A 20912-nucleotide genomic window follows, 5' to 3' on the forward strand; every position below is an offset into this window, starting at 1 on the left:
GGTAGGAACTGCTAGTGACAAGATTGGTTGTAAATGTTTATTATTAAGGCTGTTTCCTGTTCTGCTTTTACAGTTTGATGAATTTGGGAGGTGGGGGGGGGGGGGTAATTACAAATAAAAATTTTTAAAAAGCATTTTCATACACACAGAAACTATAACCAACATACAAGGAAATGAAATACCAGCAGATATGATTTGGAATTTCTTCCAAGATTTAGAATGGAATAATTGCATCAAACTATACAAGTACACAAAATTATACTGCAAATCGAATTGTTTACTAGACGAATACCCTTCTAAGATCATGAAAGTTGCAGTACCGGAATTTATAAAGGGATCTATTTAACTGGATAACAACCACTCTCATAAGTGGGACATACCATGAGGAAATGGGACACATTCTGATCACACCCATCCCCAAAGATCACAAGAACTCAATCGCACTGTTGTCCAATTACAGATCCATAGCGAGTACCCCCTTATTCGCCAAACTACTGGAAAGGCTGGTCAACCTGGAACTAGCAAATCACTTAGATAAATTCAATCTCCTCAACGAACATCAATCTGGTTTCAGAAAAGGATTCAGCACAGAGACAGTCCTAGGCTCTATCCTCAACCACCTATATGACCTCTTTAGTAAAGGTACCAGTGCTCTAATCTTACAACTAGATTTTAGTAGCGCATTTGACCTAGTGGATCATGAAATAATGCTGAATTGCCTAGACGCAATGGGTCTCTCAGGAAGAGTTTGGAACTGGTTCCAGGGCTTTTTAACCAAACAATCTTATCGAGTGGACTACGAAGGGAAATACTCTAATTCTTGGAAAAGCCCTTCGGGTGTACCTCAGGGTTCTCCTCTATCTCCCATCTTGTTTAATATCTACACCTCATCTTTAGGTCACCTACTACAAAAGCTAAACCTAAAATACTATATATAAGCTGATGACATCTCCATTCTAATTCCAGTGACCAATGATACTTTAAAACACATTTCCCATATCATGACTGAAATTGAACAATGGACTATCAATTTTCTTGGCAAGCCCAAAGGGCAAAATCACTATAACATCAATACACCTAAATGGTCATGAACACCCAATATCAAAAACTTTAAAAAATATTAGGAGTCACCCTAGACACCCACTTGACCTTGATCGAACATACAAACTCGGTGACAAAAAAGTGCTTCTCCACACTTTGGAATTTAAAAACCATCAAAAAATATTTTGACCCTCTATCTTTCAGACTACTGGTACAGTCATTGATTCTGTCCACCCTAGACTACTGCAACATCATTTATGTGGGTATACCTAAAAAAAACCTGAGAAAATTAAGAATAGTGTAAAACACGGCCGTCCGCTTAATTTTCGGACTAAAGAAAAGTGATCACATTAGCCCCTACTACAAACTGCTACACTGGTTACCAATAGAGGCACGAATTTTATTCAAGTTCTCTTGCTTTTACTACTGAATTTAGACTGAAGCTTAATTCAGAAAAAAGAAAAATTATTTGTAGCCTCACCACACCCACTTGTCACTAAAACATCACAATGCATCAACAAACTCGGTTACCCTATTCAACCAACAATGAAGGTTCTGGGAGTAATACTTGACCAAGGCCTAACCATGAAAGACCAAGTGGACTCATTGGTTAGAAAGGGTTTCTTTACTCTCTGGAAGCTTCGGTCCATCAGAGCATACTTTCACGCTTCATCATTCAGAATTCTGGTACAATCCCTTACACTAGGCCATCTTGACTACTGTAATATCGCCCACCTGCCAATCTCCCAGAAGAACATGCAGAGACTACAACTGGTGCAGAACGCTGATTTTTGGGTTGAAGAAGTCCGATTACATAATGGAGGCACGTGCGAAGTTTAAGCTGGGATGTTTCTGCTTTAAGGCCCTATACGGTTTAGCCCCTAAATATATAACTGACCTCTTCTCCTTCTCAACCAACAAACATAAGAGAAGCTCACACCCGAAGTTCGTCTCCCCACAGGTTAGAGGATGTAAATTTAAAAGACACCATCAACATCTCTCTTATCAAGCAGCATTATGGGGCAAAGACCTGGAAAAATTACTTAGTCATACAAACAGCTATGGTGAATTTAGGAAACGCCTAAAAACATATCTGTTCTTGAATTACCTAGGTAGCTGATCCGTACAATCCCTCCCACAACAACTGCTCTCATATACTGTTAGTCACTAATCTCCAACTATGTAAGTTCTACTCAACTGTAACATTCTTTTTTAATCATTGTAAACCGCATAGAACTTCACGATCCTGCAGTATATAAACTGCTATTATTATTATTATAACTGTTGTGTGAAAGATTTGTTCACATGTGTCTGATTGCTGTTTGTTTTTTCACGGCAGATGGCATGGCAGAGACTGGAACGATAGCAGGAATAGCCAGTGCACTGGCCATGGCTCTAATTGGCGCTGTATCCAGTTACATCTCATACCAACAAAAGAAATTTTGCTTTAGCATCCAACGTAAGTTGCCTGAGCATCATAGTGGACCATTTCTCATCCTCTGCAACCCCTTTTTTTCAAATTAGATGGTGCTTTAAGAAATGGCATCACACTGGTATTAGGAGTTAAAGGGGGCCATTTGAAACCGAGTCACTTGGAATGGAGAAGCGGTCTCGAGCGCTAGGCTGACGAGGAAAATTCAGAGCAGCTACATGAGTTTCTGTAATTTTATTTAGATTTATACCCCTTCCTCCCCAAAGAGCTCAGAATGGGTTATAGTTTACATTCACAGTGTTACAACATAGGGTTTACATACAGTGTGTTGCAATATATCTTCATATAGGATTACTTACTGATGCTGGTGAAGGGTTGAGGGAGTGACTAGGCCAAAAGGTAGATTTTTACAGCTTTTCTAAAGGTTTCAAGGTTTTATTAAAATTTGATTTAATCGCTTATCTAATTTCTAAGCGAGTTTACAATATATTAAAAAAAAGAGCATGAAAATAATAAAAATACCATTAATACTTACAAAAAGAAAGCAATTACAAAGAAACATTGACTAATAATTGGCATATTAAAAAGGGATAAATGAGACAGACAGACGGGAGACAAAAGGAAATAGGGTTAGAAATACAATTTGGATAGGAACGAAAGACAAATAAGGAAAAAAAAACAAAAGGAAAGGGCTCGTTGCTGCTTAATTCCTTAACCCTTTCAGGACCAAGGGACATATTTGTCCCATAACTTTAAAATCCTATCAATTTTGATTGGGATAGTCTACAGTTCTAAATTTGTTATGTACGGATTCCATATGATACTGCCTTTATGTAAACAAACTGGTTCCGACATTCATTCATTAGCGTCGTTGCTAGATTGACGAGAAGATTCACTTGCCACACTGTCCATAAGCCAGAAGTGTGATTTTTTTAAATAAAAATAATGATATTTCACAAAAAAAATCAATTTTTTGGCATCTGCAAGCCCTTTTTACCATAAAAATGTCGTCAAAACCACAAAAGTTGGCCTACGATCCTTATGGTCCTGAAAGGGTTAAGGGAGTTAAAAAGTCCTTCAAGGGCTCTGATATGAGGAAGTAGGCTGTTCCAGATGTTTGGTGAGAAATGGGCTGTCTGGAGTTGGAGGGAGTGTCCTGATGGTATAGGTAGGCAGATTTCATCTTTGGAGCGTAGCGTTCTCTTTGGGGTGGTGTTATTATACATGTGGTACTGTAGTGGTGTTGCATGGTTCAAATTCTGCTGCTGACCCTTGTTGTTCCGGGCAAGTCACCTAATCCTCCGTTGCCCCAGGTACAAAATAGGTGCCTCTATATAATATGTAAAGTTTTCCTTAGGTAGAAACTTTGATTTTGAGCCCTCCAAGAATAGAAAAATAACCCTGTGTGTGTACCTGATTATAACTCACCTCGAGCTCACAATGAAAAGGTTTAAACTAAATCCAAATAAATAAATAAGAGGACGAGGCCAGGATGCAGTAGAAGGCGGTGAAATTACCTGTATCCTTTCCTTTCTAAAGCTGACACTTAGATGTGTAACCAGTGGCAGCAGGCTCACATGTACGTATATTTACATCTGCTCGACGCTCGCATGTATTTCGGTCTCACATAGGAGGCAAGTCTAGAACAAGGAGCCAACATTTAGGCAGCATATTTGCACATGCAGTGTGCCTATTCTGTAAGAACACCAATGCCTGTAAGCATTGATGTAGTGAAGGGGGAGGGGCGAGTGCCCCAGGGACTATCTTTGCGGGGGCGCCGGGGCCTCTGTTCCTCTCCGTCCTCTCCCGTGCATCTCTTGAAATATTCACCAGCACATAGAGCATCTTCCACGTGCTGCTTAGAAACATAGAAAATGACGGCAGAAAAGGGCTATAGCCCACCAAGTCTGCCCATTCCAAATACCCACCCCCCTGAATTCACTCCCTTAGAGATCCTACGTGAGTATCCCATTTTCTCTTAAATGCGCCGGCCTTGGCTCCCGTCTGATGTCACTTCCTGGTCGCAGGCCTAGGACATGACGTCAGAAGAGTGTCAAGACGGGCACGAGCAGCAGGGTGGCAGATGCTGCTCACGCCAGCGGGGGAGGCACTCAAGCGGCGAGGGGAAGAGCAGGGGGGTCACATGGCACGGCAGTGCCGGGCGCCACTGCCCCGGTGCCAACCTCCCTAGCCACACCACTGCCTGTAACCCTTCTTATCTAATACTAGACTAGACCAGCATTGGCGTGCCTAAATGGAAGTCTTCAGATTTACACCTGATCTATGGCTGGCGTAAATGCATGTACCTAAAATACACTTTTGCCCATCTAAATGTTGGCCATGCCTGTGACATGCCCTGCCCATGCCCTTCCCTTCTGAATGTGCCATTCCCCTTGTATGTATATGTTAAAAGCCACTTGAGCGTGTAGTTTAGCGAATGGTGGTTATGTGTGCTAATACCATTTATGCCTGTAAGTGTACTCTTACCCACATGGATGGCAGTATTATACAAATTTAAGTAACATACCTGCCCCCCTTTTTATGAAGCCGCAGCATTCAAATCCAAGCTATAAGCCCATTTTTTTAGGCTCCTTTCAACTCCTAACTCCCACCCACCATTTGATACCTATGTCCATCCTATCATTCTTTCTCCAATAAATTCCCCAACTCTGTATGTCCTGTCTGTCCAAATTAGATTGTAAGCTCTTCAGAGCAGGGACCATATATTACATGATAAATGTACAGCGCTGTGTACACCTTTCAGTGCTATAGAAATGATAAATAGTAGTAGTGTTAGTAGAAGCATAAGAACATAAGAAGTTGCCTCCGCTGAGGCAGACCATAGGTCCATCCTGCTCAGCGGTCCGCACCCGCGGCGGCCCATCAGGCCCATTGCCTGAGCAATGGTCTATACCTATCTATACCCCCCAATCCCTTTTTCTTCTAGGAATCTATCCAAACCTTCTTTGAAACCATTTAATGTTTTCTTGTCTACAACAGCCTCTGGAAGCGCGTTCCATGTATCCACCACCCTCTGAGTGAAAAAGAACTTCCTAGCGTTTGTTCTAAACCTGTCCCCTTTCAATTTTTCCAAGTGCCCCCTTGTACTTGTGGCGCCCCTTAATTTGAAAAATCTGCCCCTGTCTATTTTTTCTATGCCCTTCAGGATCTTGAAGGTTTCTATCATGTCTCCTCTAAGTCTTCGCTTCTCCAGGGAGAAAAGTCCCAACTGCTTCAATCTGTCGGTATATGGGAGATTTTCCATTCCCTTTATCAGTTTGGTTGCTCTTCTTTGTACTCCCTCAAGTACCGCCATGTCTTTCTTGAGGTACGGCGACCAGTACTGGACACAGTACTCCAGATGCGGCCGTACCATTGCACGATACAGCGGCATGATGACTTCCTTCGTCCTGGTCGTAATACCCTTCTTAATGATACCCAGCATTCTGTTTGCACTAACATCATTTAGTGTGGATTTTTCAAGTAAACTTCTAAATGAAAATATGGAGGAAATTGTTTTTGGCTACTGCAAAAGCTGATCCCATACTACAACAAACAAATTTACAAAGACACTATTTCATCCATTTCCATAGTCCTTACTCAGAACAGTCACAGAATCGACAGTCGGAAAGTGTCATTCCGTCAATTTATTTCATTATCAGCTACCACACAATAGTGACATCTGGTGACCAGACTGAGGGTGTGCAGGGATGAGGTGACAGGAGTGGCCCTAGGCTGAGAACAGTTACTGCTACGATGAGCTTGTCTAAGTTGATTTGTTCGCCGCCTTGATACTTGTTCCAACGAGCAGTCAGTCAAAGTCATTGACGTATTTAGTGGAAGAGGGAAAAAAATCCAAGCTGCAGTGGAGAAAGGCAAAGCAAAACCTTAAACTTATATACCGCATCTTCTCTATAAAGATAGAACTCAGCACGGTTTATTCAAAAATTTAAAGAAAGGAAAATATAATAAGAATTAATGAATTGTATAGAGAGCACCAGAATTTACATTTTTTGAAAATAGCCAAGTTTTCAGATGTTTTCGAAACAATTGGAAAGAGCCCAATATAGATAATGCCTTTTAACGATGGGAAAGATAATTTAAGCTTTTGGATAGATCTGGTAATATCAGGTCTCGCAGAATTCCAAGATAGGGGAATTAAAGGAGGAAGAGTGCCATGCACGATCTTAAATGTTAGGCTGGCACATTTGAAGTAAACCCTAGAAATTACTGGGAGCCAGTGAAATTTTAACAGAAGTGGGGAAACATGATCATATTTGCTATTTACCGCAGTATTCTGGATCTGTTGAAGTCTTTGAAGACTTTTCTTGGTTAGACTTAAATACACTGAATTACAATAATTTAACCTTGAAAGAATGATTGATTTTATGAGGACAGCAAAATGTTGTTGGTGGAAACAGGATCTCATTTTCCTCAGCATATGAAGACTAAAGAAACATTTTTTTTTTTTTTACCAGAGAATTAAGATGGTCATTAAATGAAAGTGTGGAGTCAATAATGACGCCCAAAACTTTGCCTGAGAATTCAATCTGCAGTGTTGGTCCAGAAGGTAATGAAATGAGCAAGGGTAGCTGATCTAATTTTGGGCCAAGCCAAAATAGTTTTGTTTTGGACTCATTCAGCTTCATTTGTACAGTAAGGGCCTAAGATTGAAGTTTCATTATAGTCTCAGTGAGGTTAGTGAGATTCGAATCTATCTCAAGAAGAACAAAGATGTCTTCTGCATATGTATATAATATTTCAAAGGGAGATAGATGGAAAAGTTTCAAAGTGGACATATAGATGTTGAAAAGAATAAGGGACAGAGGTGATCCCTGCAAGGCTCCACATAACGGCTTCCAATAAGATGTCAAGGTGCCATTCATATTAACAGTATATGAGCAAGATCGTAAGAATTTTGAGAACCAGTCTAAGACTGTGTAGAATCAATGCCTATCTCTGAAGGTTTGTAAATCAAAATATCGTGGTGAACGACATAAAAGGCCGCAGATAGACTAAATTGCAATAGAATTGCAAACTTATTACGTGAATGTAGTTGCTGAATATTTGAAATTAATGTGACCAATAGAGATTTGGTACGGAAATTGGGTCTGAAACCATATTGGCAAGGTAAAAGAATGGAAAATCTCTCTAAATATGATGAAAATTGAGCAGATATGATAGACTCTAACATTTTGGTCAGGAGAGGAATATTCGCTATAAGTCGATAGCTAGACGGTAAAGATGGGCCTAGATCAGCTTTTTCAGTAATGGGGTCACAGCAATGTGACCCATCTCTACATAAAATAGACCTGATAGTAGGGCAGAATTTATAAGGCTGGTAAGAGATGAAATAGCCTGAGTGGGAATTTTCTCTTATAGGAATGAAGGAAACGGATCCAAGACACATTTACAAGATCTTAATTTGTGACACAATTTTTGAAACCTGAGCCTCGGATACATACTCAAAGACTGTCCAGGTTCCATCTACTGCAGGGGTGTCAAAGTCCCTCCTCGAGGGCTGCAATCCAGTCAGGTTTTCAGGATTTCCCCAATAAATATGCATGAGCTCTATTAGCATTCAATGAAACCAGTTCCTATGGGTTTCAGCGCATTTACCGTGGCAGCTTCGCTACCGCAGCTGTGCAGAAGGGGCCCTTTCTTTGTGCTCATGGCTCTGAAGAGGCAAGAAAGGAAACGACTTCCTATTCTGTTCTGACTTGCTGTCGTCTCTGGGATGCAAATTAGTGATGCTCATTTGTGCATGGGAAAACATTTATAGAAATAAAATGTTAACAAGTGTTACCTGCATAGGACCAATGCAAAGGATTCAATTCCAGGCATTGACACAAGGGCCTTCTTCAGGGAAGAAAAGGGATGTGGTGTCAGATTTTGTACTTATAGTTAGTTTTCATAGGATTGTGCTTGTATTTGAAGAAACTAATACAGCCTCAGAGTCATTCAGTGACAGTTTTGCTATAGACAAACAAATGGAGAGAGTCATTAATAAAGCGAGTCCGTCGAGCAACATGGATTCACTTCGTATTTATTTTGGGGAGAAAGCATCTAGTTTCCTATTAAGGAAATTTAAGCAGGAATCCCCAAGCCTGTTCCATTTGATTTTCTCAAAAATCATCCTACAGTTGTCCCTGGAAGGCAACCAGACGGAAACAGACCTATTATGGACAAGCAATGAGGGTGAATTCAGTAGAAAAGTAGGTGCTACTCGGAATGGTCAGTGGTAAAAGGAAGCAGGGGAGACCAAAAGTCCTTTGGCTGGATACCATAAAGAATGACACGGGAATGAACATCAAGCAATTGAAAGAAGCTGTGGAGAACAGGGAAGCACGGCGAGGACTGGCCTACTGAGTATCCAAGGGTCAGACACGACTGAATGGACAGTAGTAATAGTTAGGATAAAGCCTATTTATATATCATTCAGGCAAACCATCCTATATAATAAAACCCTAGCCGCGCATGCACACTTACCTGCGTGCTTCCGTGATCTCTAATCTGTGATCAGTAGGTCCGTGGCCAGCAGGAGTGCGGATGTGGCGGCCAGGCAACTCGGAGACACACAGCACAGCCGGCGACTCCTCTCCTCCCGCCCTCACTCACCACCAAAACCACCACCGTCAAAGCCTCCTCCTTCTGGCAGGCTCACCCGCATTTAAATTAAGAGAAAAGCGCTGCACCGCGCTAACACTGGCCTCGCCGTCTTCTGTCCACTGTGGCCTGTCCTCTCTGACTACTTCCTGTTTCCGCTAGGGTTGGCCGCAGTGGATAGAAGATGCCGAAGCCAGTGGTAGCACGGTGCAGCGCTTTTCTATCATTTCAACGTGGCGGCTGGGAAGGGTGCGGCGAAAAATGCTGTTGCTGCACAGGGAAGGCTGGGAAATGCTGCTGCTGCACAGGGAAGTGTGTGTGTGGTGGGGAAATGCTGCTTCTGCACAGGGAAGTGTGTGTGTGTGGGGAAATTATGCTTCTGCACAGGGAAGGCCGGGAAATGCTGCTGCTGCTGCACAGGGTAGTGTGTATGTGGGGGCAGGACTGCGGGAAGGGAAGGGGGGGTAAGGGAAATGCTACTGCTGCACAGGGAAGTGGTGTGGGGGGAGGGAATGCTGCTGCTGTGGCTGCTGCACAGGGAAGTGGGGGGGATCAAAATGCTGCTGTACAGGGAAGTAGGGTGGAGGGACATGCTGATGAACAGGGACATGAAGGGGGAGGGAATGCTGCTGTGGCTGCTGCACAGGGAAGTGGGGGGGGGGGAAGAAAGACAGACAGCTAGCACCCGTTAATGTAATGGGCTAAAATACTAGTATACAATATTTAAGTGGAGAGATTTTTTTTTACAAGCTTTTAGATTGAAATACAACTATTTGGGCTGCTAAACAATTACTTCTACAAAAGAACTAGATAACAGAAATATGTTTCCAGGTTTTTGTAAGACGGGAGATTGCTAGAAAGGCAGGATAAAATACATACATTGAATTCTACCAAGGCAACACCTGTTATTACTTTCAAGATTCACATTATAACAATAGCAAACTTTAGAATTGTAACCACAACAGTGGGATGCACTTAATGTAAGGTCTTCCTCTGCCAGTCCCTGGAGGATCTATCATCTTTTTCCTCTTAAGAAGGGAAATTGAAACATTTATTTTCATTCTGTTTAGGAAGAGGATGCGAAAAAGGCTCCCCAATGAGCCTCTACTCAGCATGTGGCAGGAGCAAAACTTCAGCTGTGGAAGTAGTCCAGGCCTTCAATACAGAAATGAGTTAGGCTGGCTATCATGGAGGGGAGGAGGTGTGAGAGCAGCTGACAAGCAGCAGTAGCTACGATTGAGCAATGACTGCATTAGCAGCTGTGGCAGTGCAGGGTTGCAGCCAGAAAGAAGCCTAGCTCCCTGTTGGCACCCGCGCATGCTCGGAGGCCTTCCAGATGCAGCCCAGACTCGGGGAAGGAGAAGAAACTAGGTTTGTGTGAGGGTGGGGTGGGGCCATATGTCCTCTTTTATTTCTGAACAAATCTGGTAACCCTGTGGGATGGGAATACGAGCGGGTTTGCTAACAGAGCAAACAATGGAGTGTTTAAGTTTGGCAGGAAGATGTCCCAGACCGTGGCAAGAGACTGAGACCCAGAGTGGCTCACCAGGATTCAACACAAACAGTAGATTTGTGACAATACTTCAACTGGGGAGGTTGTAACTTATTTATAAAAGATGAAAAGGCTTTATTGATGCAAATTAGTTTGACCTGACATGGTCCGTGTTTCGGCTCCACTGAGCCTGCATCAGGGGTTAAAAAGTCAGGAACTACAAAAACACATCAAAATATAAGAACACGTTTCATATAACATTTAAAATCAAGAAATAATGTAAAAAAAAATACAAAAAATTATTTAAAAATGTGTAAAAAATATATAAAAGGACAAGATTTGAGATTTGGTTCCATTTTTTTCTCTCTTGGACTGTCCCAAGAGTTAAAACAAAAGGATTCTATACCCGAGGGATTGTGGCCAGGAGGGGACAGAGATAAGACTGTGTGGATACAATCTCAGAGAGAAAACAGAAGTGTGGCTGACTCTGCATATAGCAGAGCCCTCCGTGGAGTGTTTCAGCTTGGCTGGAAGATAGCACAGTCCACCTCAATTTTAAAAGCCTTGCTATCAGAATAATCCCCAGCTCTTTAAAATGCACTGGACTTAGCAAAAAAATTGAATCCTTCTGCACTGAGTTTTTCCCATCGTTGCTGCCTTTTTAACTTAAGGGAAAGGAGAACTTTATATTCCACCTCTCTGTAATTACAATCCAAGCCGTTTACACTTTATATATTGGATTTTGTCCCTGAGGCAGTGACGGATTTAGGGCTCCTTTTATGAAGGTGCGCTAGGGCTTTAACGCACAGAATAGTGCACAGGTGCTAGACCTTAACGCCAGCATTGAGCTGCCGTTAGTTCTGGAAGCGTAGCGCACGGTAATTATCCGCGTGTGCTAAAAACGTTAGCGCACCTTCGTAAAAGGAGCCCTTAGTGACTAGCCCAAGGTCCCAAGGAGTTGCAGTGGGAATTGAACCCAGTTCTCATGGTTTTCAGGCTGCTGCACTAACCGTTATGTTCCTCCACTCGTGAAACCAACTGGAGTCTGCAAACATAAGAACATAAGCAGTGCCTCTGCTGGGTCAGACCAGAGGTCCATCATGCCCAGCAGTCCGCTCACTTGGCGGCCCATCAGGTCCAGGACCTGTATAATCCTCTATCTATACCCTTCTATCCCCTTTTCCTTCAGGAAATTATCTAATCCCTTCTTGAACCCCAATACCATACTCTGTCTTATCATACCCTCTGGAAGCGCATTCCAGGTGTCCACCACCCTTTGGGTGAAGAAGAATTTCCTAGTATTGGTTCTGAATCTGTCCCCTCTTAATTTTTCTGAATACCCTTTTGTTCTTGTAGTTTTTGAACGTTTGAAGAATCTGTCCCTCTCCACTTTCTCCGTGCCCTTCATGATCTTGTAAGTCTCCACCATGTCCCCTCTAAGTCTCCACTTTTCCAGGGAAAAGAGCTCCAGTTTCTCTAATCTTTCAGCGTATGAAAGGTTTTCCATACGTTTTACCAGTCTCGTCGCTCTCCTATGAACCTTCTCAAGTATCGCCATATCCTTCTTAAGGTACGGCGACCAATATTGGACGCAGTACTCCAGATGCAGGCGCACCATCGCCCGATACAACGGTAGGATAACTTATTTCGTTCTGGTTAGTAATACCTTTCTTGATAATACCTAGCATTACGGGGAGACAAAATACTTTGTGGTTCATTTAATTTACAGATTTGCTTTATCAGCCTTTTAGAAATCTGTGCTTTTGCTCAATAATTTTTTAAAAAGTCTCTTTCAGCGAATACAATCATTGGAGCTCAGCAATCCTAGAAAAAAGAATGCAAATAATGTTGCTGCACAGGGAAATTGTTTGGGTTATTGACCTTTGTGTACATTATAAGTTATTTTACTGTTACTATTGTAAGGATTCCTTTAGGACCTTCACTGGTTCAGGACCATATTATTTTAGTGTAGTGAGTGAGGTATTTAATAATACAAAATAGGAACAGAGATGACCGAGGTATCCAAGCTGGCAACAATTTTATTCAGTGTATAACAAATGAGAATGAACCCATGCACTGAATGGAGTCGTTGCCGGCTTGGATACTGCGGCCATTTCTGATCCTTTCTTCTATTGTTTACTTCAGTGCTGAGTTTTTTCCATCTTGTTATCTTTGTGAGGAAGTACGTACAGTATACACTTCTCCCTCCTTAGTCGCGGTTTCCGTATCTACGGATTTGCTTATTCATGATTTTTCGGCCGCTGACTCCGCCCCCCAAAAACGTCATCACTAAAGTTTTTTCCTTTTACTGTACAGTACTGGTCAAAAAGTTTATCACTTACACCATTACTGTACTGTAACTCAGAAAATCGCTGCTTCCATGCTTTCTCCCACAAATTCGCTGCTTCCATGCTTTCTCCCACAAATTCGCTGCTTCCATGTTTCCCAATGTGCACTGAGAAAAACACTGCTTCCCAGCATCCCTAGAGAGAAAGGCTTCTTCCCAGCATGCATGAAATCACTTTTTGACTGCCCTAAAATCGCTGCTTGCTTGCCTGCCCTGAAATTGCTGCTTGCCTCTCCTTCAGGAAAAGATCAGATCATGTCTCCCACCATGGCTACGTTATTCGCGGTTTCAATAGTAAAAACGATGTCACTTTCCAAAAACCACAAATAACATATAAAAAAAAGTTATTTGCGTTTTTTTTCATATTCGTGCCTATTGCTGAAACACATCCACTGCGAATACGGAGGGAGAAGTATATACCATTCCTCTATAGCTTCTCCTGATCGGAGAGACCCGTAACGCATAGTTTGAATTAGGTGGTTGATGCCCGTGTGGACTGGTAGTTGTTTTATTTTGGTCACAGCCATAGGCAGTTAGTGTAGCTGGGTTTTCAAAAGGTTTGGACAAGTTCTGGATGAAACGTCCATAGTCTGCTATTGAATTTGAGGCAGACCTGGGGGGGTAGTCACTGCTAGCATGGAATGTTGCCACTCTTTGGGATTCTGCCAGGTGCTTGTGACTTGGAATGGCCAGTGTTGGATACAGGATATTGGGCTAGATGGACCATTAGTCTGATCCAATATGGCTACTCATATTCCTAACCAAAACCCCCACCAGCCTCACGCCTATGCAAACAGTGGAGACTATTTTGGATTTCAGCCACACAACATAGAGACCATCTGCCTTTCTGCTTAGCTCTCCATATAATGCCAGCCCTAGCACAGGCCTGATGCATGGAAGTGGGTGAAAGTTTTAGCGCCAAGGGGTCATTAGTGAGAGAGGAAGGAGCCTGTTTCATAAAGTGTTCCAGTAATCTGACAGGTGCACTAATCCATCTGTTTCTTCTCTTATTTTGCTTTACAGAAGGTCTTAATGCAGAGTATGTAAAGGGAGAAAACATGGAGGCTGTGGTCACTGAAGAACCACAAGGTAAACTCTAAATATACACAGGGGCCCTAGCATGCACAGTGACCTGTTAAATGCACGCACGACAATTAAGACCCGACAATTGCGCTCCATACCGCCCCGATCAATCCATAGCGGATACTATTTTTGCTTGCTCTCTGGTGTTAGGGTATGGTTTACATGATGATTATGGGAACCCTTTACATACGTGGATATGTGGAAGGCCCTGATTTGCTCAGACTCCCTTTGGGAGGGACGGAGTCTGAGCAAATCAGGGCCTTCCACATATAGCAGATTCAGATTGGTGTTCGCATTGCATGGGGCGCAATGGACGCCACTTGGCCTATAGATACAAACTAGGACATGCAGCGTTTTAGCGCCTGCTACTTCCATCAGCACGCACTAAGCTTGAGTAAAAAGGCCCTTAGTCTTCTGAATTCCAGCACCTTTGGAGATACTCCATGTAGTAAATGTCTTTACTAGTGAAAACACTAACGCAGAGGTCACAGAGATGCTAAGAATTCTATCAAGAGCCAACTGTATGCGAAAGGATGATCACTTGTTAATGTCATTTCCTGGAAAGACTTTTCTTAAATCTTAGTGCATTTTACTGGGTGGCAATTGATTATGTGGGGGACAAAAAAAAAATCATGTGTGAAACATATTTAGAATTTTGCCTGATCCTCAGTCAGATAGCCATGCTTAATTATTTGCTCCAACTTTCCAGCATCCGTAATCGTTCATCCACTGCAGAATATAAAAGTAATGTGTCTTCAGAGACGAGGAAAAAAAAAATCCAGCTAGTCTGCAGTAAAAATGCGGTGAACCGAAGACTGAAGAAAAATACTGCAGACAAATGTGCAGGATACAGGCAAAATGTATTTTGAACTAACAGATTGTTGCGTACAAGTGAACCACTTTTTACAGAATATGGGACCCTACACGGTCCGTGTTTCGATCAACACGTCTTCCCCGGGGGTCCCATAGGATGGTGATTACCAAACACACACAACAAAAAATGCCTGATCTGTATGCTGTGTATTATATCGATGGAAATATGCTGCCAAAAACCAGAAGCAGTTTAGCTTTCTTCTTGCAGCCTATCTTCACCGTTCAAGAACACAGCCTACAAGATCAGACATTTTTTGTTACGTGCGTTTGGTAATCACTATCCTATGGGACCACCGAGGAAGACGTGTTGATCGAAACATGGACCGTGCCCATATTCTGTAAATAATGGTTCATTTGTACGCAACAATCTGTTTGTCAGTTCAAAATAAAATTTGCCTGTATCCTGCACATTTGTCTGGAGTATTTTTCTTTGTTTTTGCTATCCCATCACCCCATTTCCCTGACTTCAGATCTTGATGCCTGTTGGCACAGTTCAGACAGTGCTAATCCCTCAGTTTCATGTAGCCAGGTTTCAGTTATCCCTAAAATAATCTGTGTGCTGTTCTTTGGGGATGCGTAGTAGCTGATCTGGCATTCACCAGGCCTATGGTTCCAAAGCGTGAGCTGGATGTGCCAGAGATCGATTGGGTATGGTGGTGAGGGGGTCATGTGGGTACTGTTAGATCTCTTGCATATTTGCCTTCTGTTTGGTAGGCTTGTGCTTTCCATTAGAGAATGACACGGTGGTTGTTACCCGCGGCTAGCCGCAGGTAACCCGCCAAAACGGTGACCAAAAAAAAGGTCACCGTGAGTTTGGGGACAAGGCCATTCACTGCCCTGTGGAACAGTGAATGGTAGCATGGGATGGTAAATAAGTAGTGAACACATGGTGAATGAGCGTTCAATCCGGCAGCCCACTCTCTCCCGCCGGCCGTCCATGCATCTCCCTCTCTCCTTTTCTCTTACCTTTTCTTCTTGAAACTGGCGATTTCTATAAGGCTACGAGCTATATTACAGCCGGAGCCTTGAAGCCGCCTTGCGTTGCCTGCTGGAAAAAGTCTCCTGACGCAACTTCCTGTTTCCGGTTGCATCGGAGGAGACTTTTCTAGCAGGCAACCCGATGCGACTTCAAGGCTCCGGCTGTAATATAGCTCGTAGCCTTATAGAAATCGCCAGTTTCAAGAAGAAAAGGTAAGGGAAAAGGAAGGAAGGAGGGAGGGAAATGCACGGCTGGCCGGCGGGAGGGAGCTGCTGGATCGCGTGAAGGGTGCTGGGGATGGGGGGATGGAGAGGAGGTGATGGTGACGGGGCGGTGAAAGAGACAGTGGGGACAGTGATGGGGCGGTGAAGGGGACGGCAGAGGCAGGGACAGGGCGGTGAAAGGACCAACAGGGACGGGGCGGTGCAGAGGATGGTGGGACGGGACAGTGACGGGGACAGAATTTTTCGCCGTGTCATTCTCTAGTTTCCATTTCCATATCCCCCTGAGGTCTTTTGATCTACTGGACCATTGGATATTCTTGGTGTTGGACGCTATTTGAGCAAATTTCAGTAGATGTCACTACAGGCCTAAAACACTCAGTAAGGCTGCAGCCTTTCAGCAGGCTGGTTACTGTTAAGCAAATTTTAGCAAGTTGCACTGCAGGACTGAAGACCCTTTAGAGACACAGATCTGAGAACAAAGACTTTTCTGTGTTGTAAATCAAATGACTGTATTTTACACTCCTGCGTGAATTCCTCTGGAAGTTTAATGCAGTGGGGGGTTGAGGAATTTTAATGGCAGCAATATATAAGAATCTTAAAGATAGATAAGTTATTAAAGTTATAAATTTTCACTCGCAGGCAACTGACATTTAATAATCCAGCAAAACAAATAACTAGGTCTGGCTTCCAGGCCTTAGGACCTGATCATCTTTACACACAGAGACTGAACAGAAGCAACCTGAACTTAAAAAAAAAATAGCATGTAACCAATGTGAAGGTATCTTTGAAGGCTGGTTTTAAGTCACTAACTGGAACCTTGTTTTAGATTAAGGGCCCCAAAACTAGGGCCCATGACAGTTTCCAGCCTGCAGAGAAATGTCATCAAGTCCATCATGTTGTGTGGCAGTGGTCTTCAATACAAGGCCCGTGAGCTAACGCCCTCCCTCCCTCCCTTCTGTGTCCCGCATTTGGGCCCCTCCCATGTCCCAGCGCACTTCCTCCTATTTACAACGCTCCCTCCTGCCCTCCTTTTCTGCCCCCCTGCCGCAAGACTGTACCTCTCCCAACGTCAGAGCTGCACTTCTTTGCAGGGGCAGCGGGCCCTGTACGCGGCTGATGCAAAGCCCTTCCCTCCAACATCAGCTCTGACATCGGGGGAAGACTTCCGGGTCGGCTCCGTGTGGCATGCTGGGAGCGCTGCATGCTGCATAGCGGAACCAGATGACAGGAAAAGAAGACGAGCTCCTCGGCTCGAGCTGCCTCCAACCCTGCAGGATCCCCGAGACCATGAAGGGGGTCCCCATGGGACCCGAGGGGCATCCCCACGACTCGACAGGGGAACCCATGGAGGTCCCGCGGGATTCCTGTTGTCCCCGTTCCTATTCAGCTCTCTCAGGAGCCATTAGTGTTTTCCTTTTTGGTTTTGGTGTATGGACCAAATAGGAATGAAATTGGATGGGCCTTATAGTCCTATTTATTTTTTGTCATATTGTGTGCTTCAAAATAGCTTTTGTATATTGAGTTTGTAGCCACTTGCTAGAAATATCAGCATACTCTTAGGAGCTATGTTTTGAATACAAGATATAATGTAGAAAAATGGAGCTTTGTCCCCCTTCTGCCACCATTAAAGGAAAAACACTCGGGAGCTAATATAAACTGGCATTATTTTAAGAAAATCAGAATTTAGTCGTAGTATTTTTTTTAGCCATATAAAGTGAGCTGCATGGCTGGTTTTCCATTAGATCTAAAGCAGCGATCTCAAACATGCGGCCCGCGGGCCACATGTGGCTCTCCAGGTTTTATTTGCGGTCTGGACTGGATCATTCTCTTCCTTTTGGAGCAGCAGCGTGTCTGGCTGGCTCGTTCCGTTCAAAGCCGCGGGTTGGTGGCTCCTTGCGCTATCCACTCCTGCATCGGAAGCCTCTCTGACATCACAAGATCAGGATCTCACAAGGACCGCCATCCGCGGCTTTGAACGGAACGAGCCGGCCAGACATGCTGCTGCTCCAGTGGTGTACCGGGGGGGGGGGGGAGGTCCGCCCCGGGTGCACGCCCCAAGGGGGTGCACAGCTGGCCACCCTCCACTGTTCTCCCTAGAGTGCGGCTCGTCTAGAGCAGTGGTGCCTAACCTGATTCCCTTCCCTTCTCACCGCTGCCATCGGGGAACAGGCCGGCACCGTGTTCTTTGATCTCCCTGCTTCTCTTCCCTGCGGGGCCGACCAAATCTCACCGCCCGACATCAATTCTGACGTCGAGAGGACGTTCTGGCTAGCCAATCGCTGCCTGGCTGCCCGGAACGTCCTTTCCGACATTAGAATTGACGTCGGGCGGCGAGAGTTGGTCGGCCTCGTGGAGAAGGAGGGAGATCTCGGCCTGATGGCGGCAGCGGCAGCAGCCTATTCCCGGCGGCGGTGGCATGGGGGAGGGCAGGAAGGGAGAAAGAAAGAAGGGAGGACAGGGAGCCAGAAACAAAGCAAAAAATGGGACACGGAATCAGAGAAAGACAGACATAGAGAAAGAAAGAAAAAGTTGGGGGAGGGAATGAGGTCTGGAGGAGAGGAAGCATACAGGAGGCTGAAAGAAGGGAAGAAATATTGGATGCACAGTCAGAAGAATAAAGTGCAACCAGAGACTGATGAAATTACCAAACAAAGGTAGGAAAATGATTTTATTTTCAATTTAGTGATTGAAATGTGCCAGTTTTGAGAAAGAAAAGATATTAAACTTTAAATGTGAGTGCTGCAGAAAAAATAGAGTACTTGGAGGGCCGCAGAAAAAATAGTTAATGTCTTATTAAAGAAATGACAATTTTGCATGAGGTAAAACTCTTTATGGTTTATATATCTTTCCTTTTAACTGTTAAAGGAAAGTTTTATAAACTATAAAGAGTTTTAACCTCATGCAAAATTGTCATTTCTTTAATAAGACATTAACTATTTTTTCTGCGGCCCTCCAAGTACCTACAAATCCAAAATGTGGCCTCGCAAAGGGTTTGAGTTTGAGACCACTGATCTAAAGCATATATGACTAGGCTGTTCTTTATATTTTTGAAACAGGATTCTTTTTTTTGTTTGTTTTCTTTCTTGTTTCTTTTTCTTAGTGAAGTACACAGCCCTGGATATGCAGTCGGCAGAGCCACCGCCAAATGACCATGCAAAGATCTGAAACTGGACTTGATGCTAACCAGTAATAGCAAAGCAGAGACACACATGCTTTGAATCTTTTGCTACATTCTACTCTTAAAAAAAAAATTACTGTATATATGTGGTTCCTCTGTATTGGCCCCTGATTGTTCTAGGTTAGCTGTGTAAGTTAAATGTCTAGTTTAAAGAGTGGTATGTTTACATTTCACCTACAGATGTCCATTTTGTACCCTTACCTACAAATTGCTCCTTTAGGCGGACTCTCTGGCTGCAATCCTTGCAGTGGGCCCTGCTGTTTTAACTTTTAAGCCCCATATATTATCTGTGGAAAACAAACAAGAGTCTGAAATACTAATCCAGTATAAATTTAGGCTTTTCACTTTGGCCCTTCTAGGTGTTCTTTTTCTCACAGAATTTACCAGTTGTCCCCCAGTAAGAATTTTTTTTCTACTTTATGAAAACTGTGATTCATTAATATTGGTATTATTGTTGAAATCTTGTTTTAATTTTTTTAATTTATTCTATGTAGCACTTGTACATAAATCTTGCTGTATTGGCATAGACCAAAGGCCAGTATCCTGTTTCCAACAGTGGTTAATCCAGGTCACAAGTATGTGGCAAGATCCCAAAAGACTTAATAGATTCTGTGCTGTATTTCTGGAAGAGCATTGTATTTTCCCCAAGACCACCTTCATAATGGTTTAAAGTTTTCTTCCAGGAACGTACACAAACCTTTTAAAAACCCTGCTATGCTAATTGATTTTATCACATTCTCTGGCTACAAATTCCAGAACTTAATTATATTTTGAGCGAAGAAATATTTTTACAATTTGTTTATTTTATGCTTCTAATAATTACAATCACAAGCACCTACTTGTTAAAGTGATACAGAAAAAAAAAAACACTTTTACTTAAGTACATATACAGAAGTACAAATCTTCTTTTAAGATTGTGGGGAGTGACTATGAAAGGATTGTGGGGAGTGACTATGAAAGGAGAGCTTTTAAGAAGTAATAATGAAAAAGGACATAGAACTAGATTCACAAACCTGCCCGATCCGGGCAGGTCCGATGAATTCAGAAAACTTCAATATGCAGATGGGAACGATCGGAGGAACGCCCCCATCTGCTGGCACGGATTGCAGGTCTGTGATCCAAACGCATGCGCAGACCATCTGTAGATGGTTTGCACATGCGTCTAGACCCGTCCAGCCGTGACTTTTTTTTTTAACTTTACTGCACGCGCCCTCCTGCTCCCCCCTTCCAAGTCCTGCTCTTGCCACTCAGACTCTCCTACTCTCTGCCGCCTTCCCTGTATTTCTAGCCTGCGGGTTTAAACCCTTGGGCTCGCACTGCAGGGAAGGCGGCAGAGAGTAGGAGCTCGGGGCAGAGAGCAGAGCAGGGACAGGAGCTGCACGTTTTTATTCCCCCGGTGCTGCAAACCTCTTCCTACAGATCGGGGCGAGCAGGCAGGAGACACGGGGCAGAGCAGGGCGGCATTCGGAGAGAGCAGGCAGGAGACAGATCAGGGCAGAGCAGGGCTTCTATGGAGCTGGAGAGTTGGAAAGACGTTTTCGACTGGTCTCCAATAGTCGCTTCTTGGGTTGATCGGCCAGCCCAGTCGGTTTTAAATTTTTGTTTGATGAATCGCGTCGCTGTCCAATTTGCATGCGTTTCTCCTCATTTGCATGCA

General features: G+C 43.5%; 1 protein-coding gene across 4 annotated transcripts in view; it reads left to right on the top strand.

Moving 5' to 3' along the window:
* The window catches only part of CD99L2 (CD99 molecule like 2), a 106222-nt gene extending 86348 nt beyond the window's left edge, over positions 1-19874 (top strand). For all 4 annotated transcript variants that reach the window (XM_033947026.1, XM_033947024.1, XM_033947025.1 and 1 more), the window contains 3 exons: positions 2381-2500; positions 13942-14007; positions 19178-19874. In XM_033947026.1, coding sequence (XP_033802917.1) covers positions 2381-2500; positions 13942-14007; positions 19178-19242 — 251 coding nt within the window. In that variant the 3' untranslated portion in view covers positions 19243-19874. The remainder of the gene's footprint in view (positions 1-2380; positions 2501-13941; positions 14008-19177) is intronic.
* Positions 19875-20912: the final 1038 nt, after the last annotated feature.

This window comes from Geotrypetes seraphini, chromosome 5 (genome assembly GCF_902459505.1).
Source record: "Geotrypetes seraphini chromosome 5, aGeoSer1.1, whole genome shotgun sequence".
Taxonomy (NCBI): Eukaryota; Metazoa; Chordata; class Amphibia; order Gymnophiona; family Dermophiidae; genus Geotrypetes; species Geotrypetes seraphini.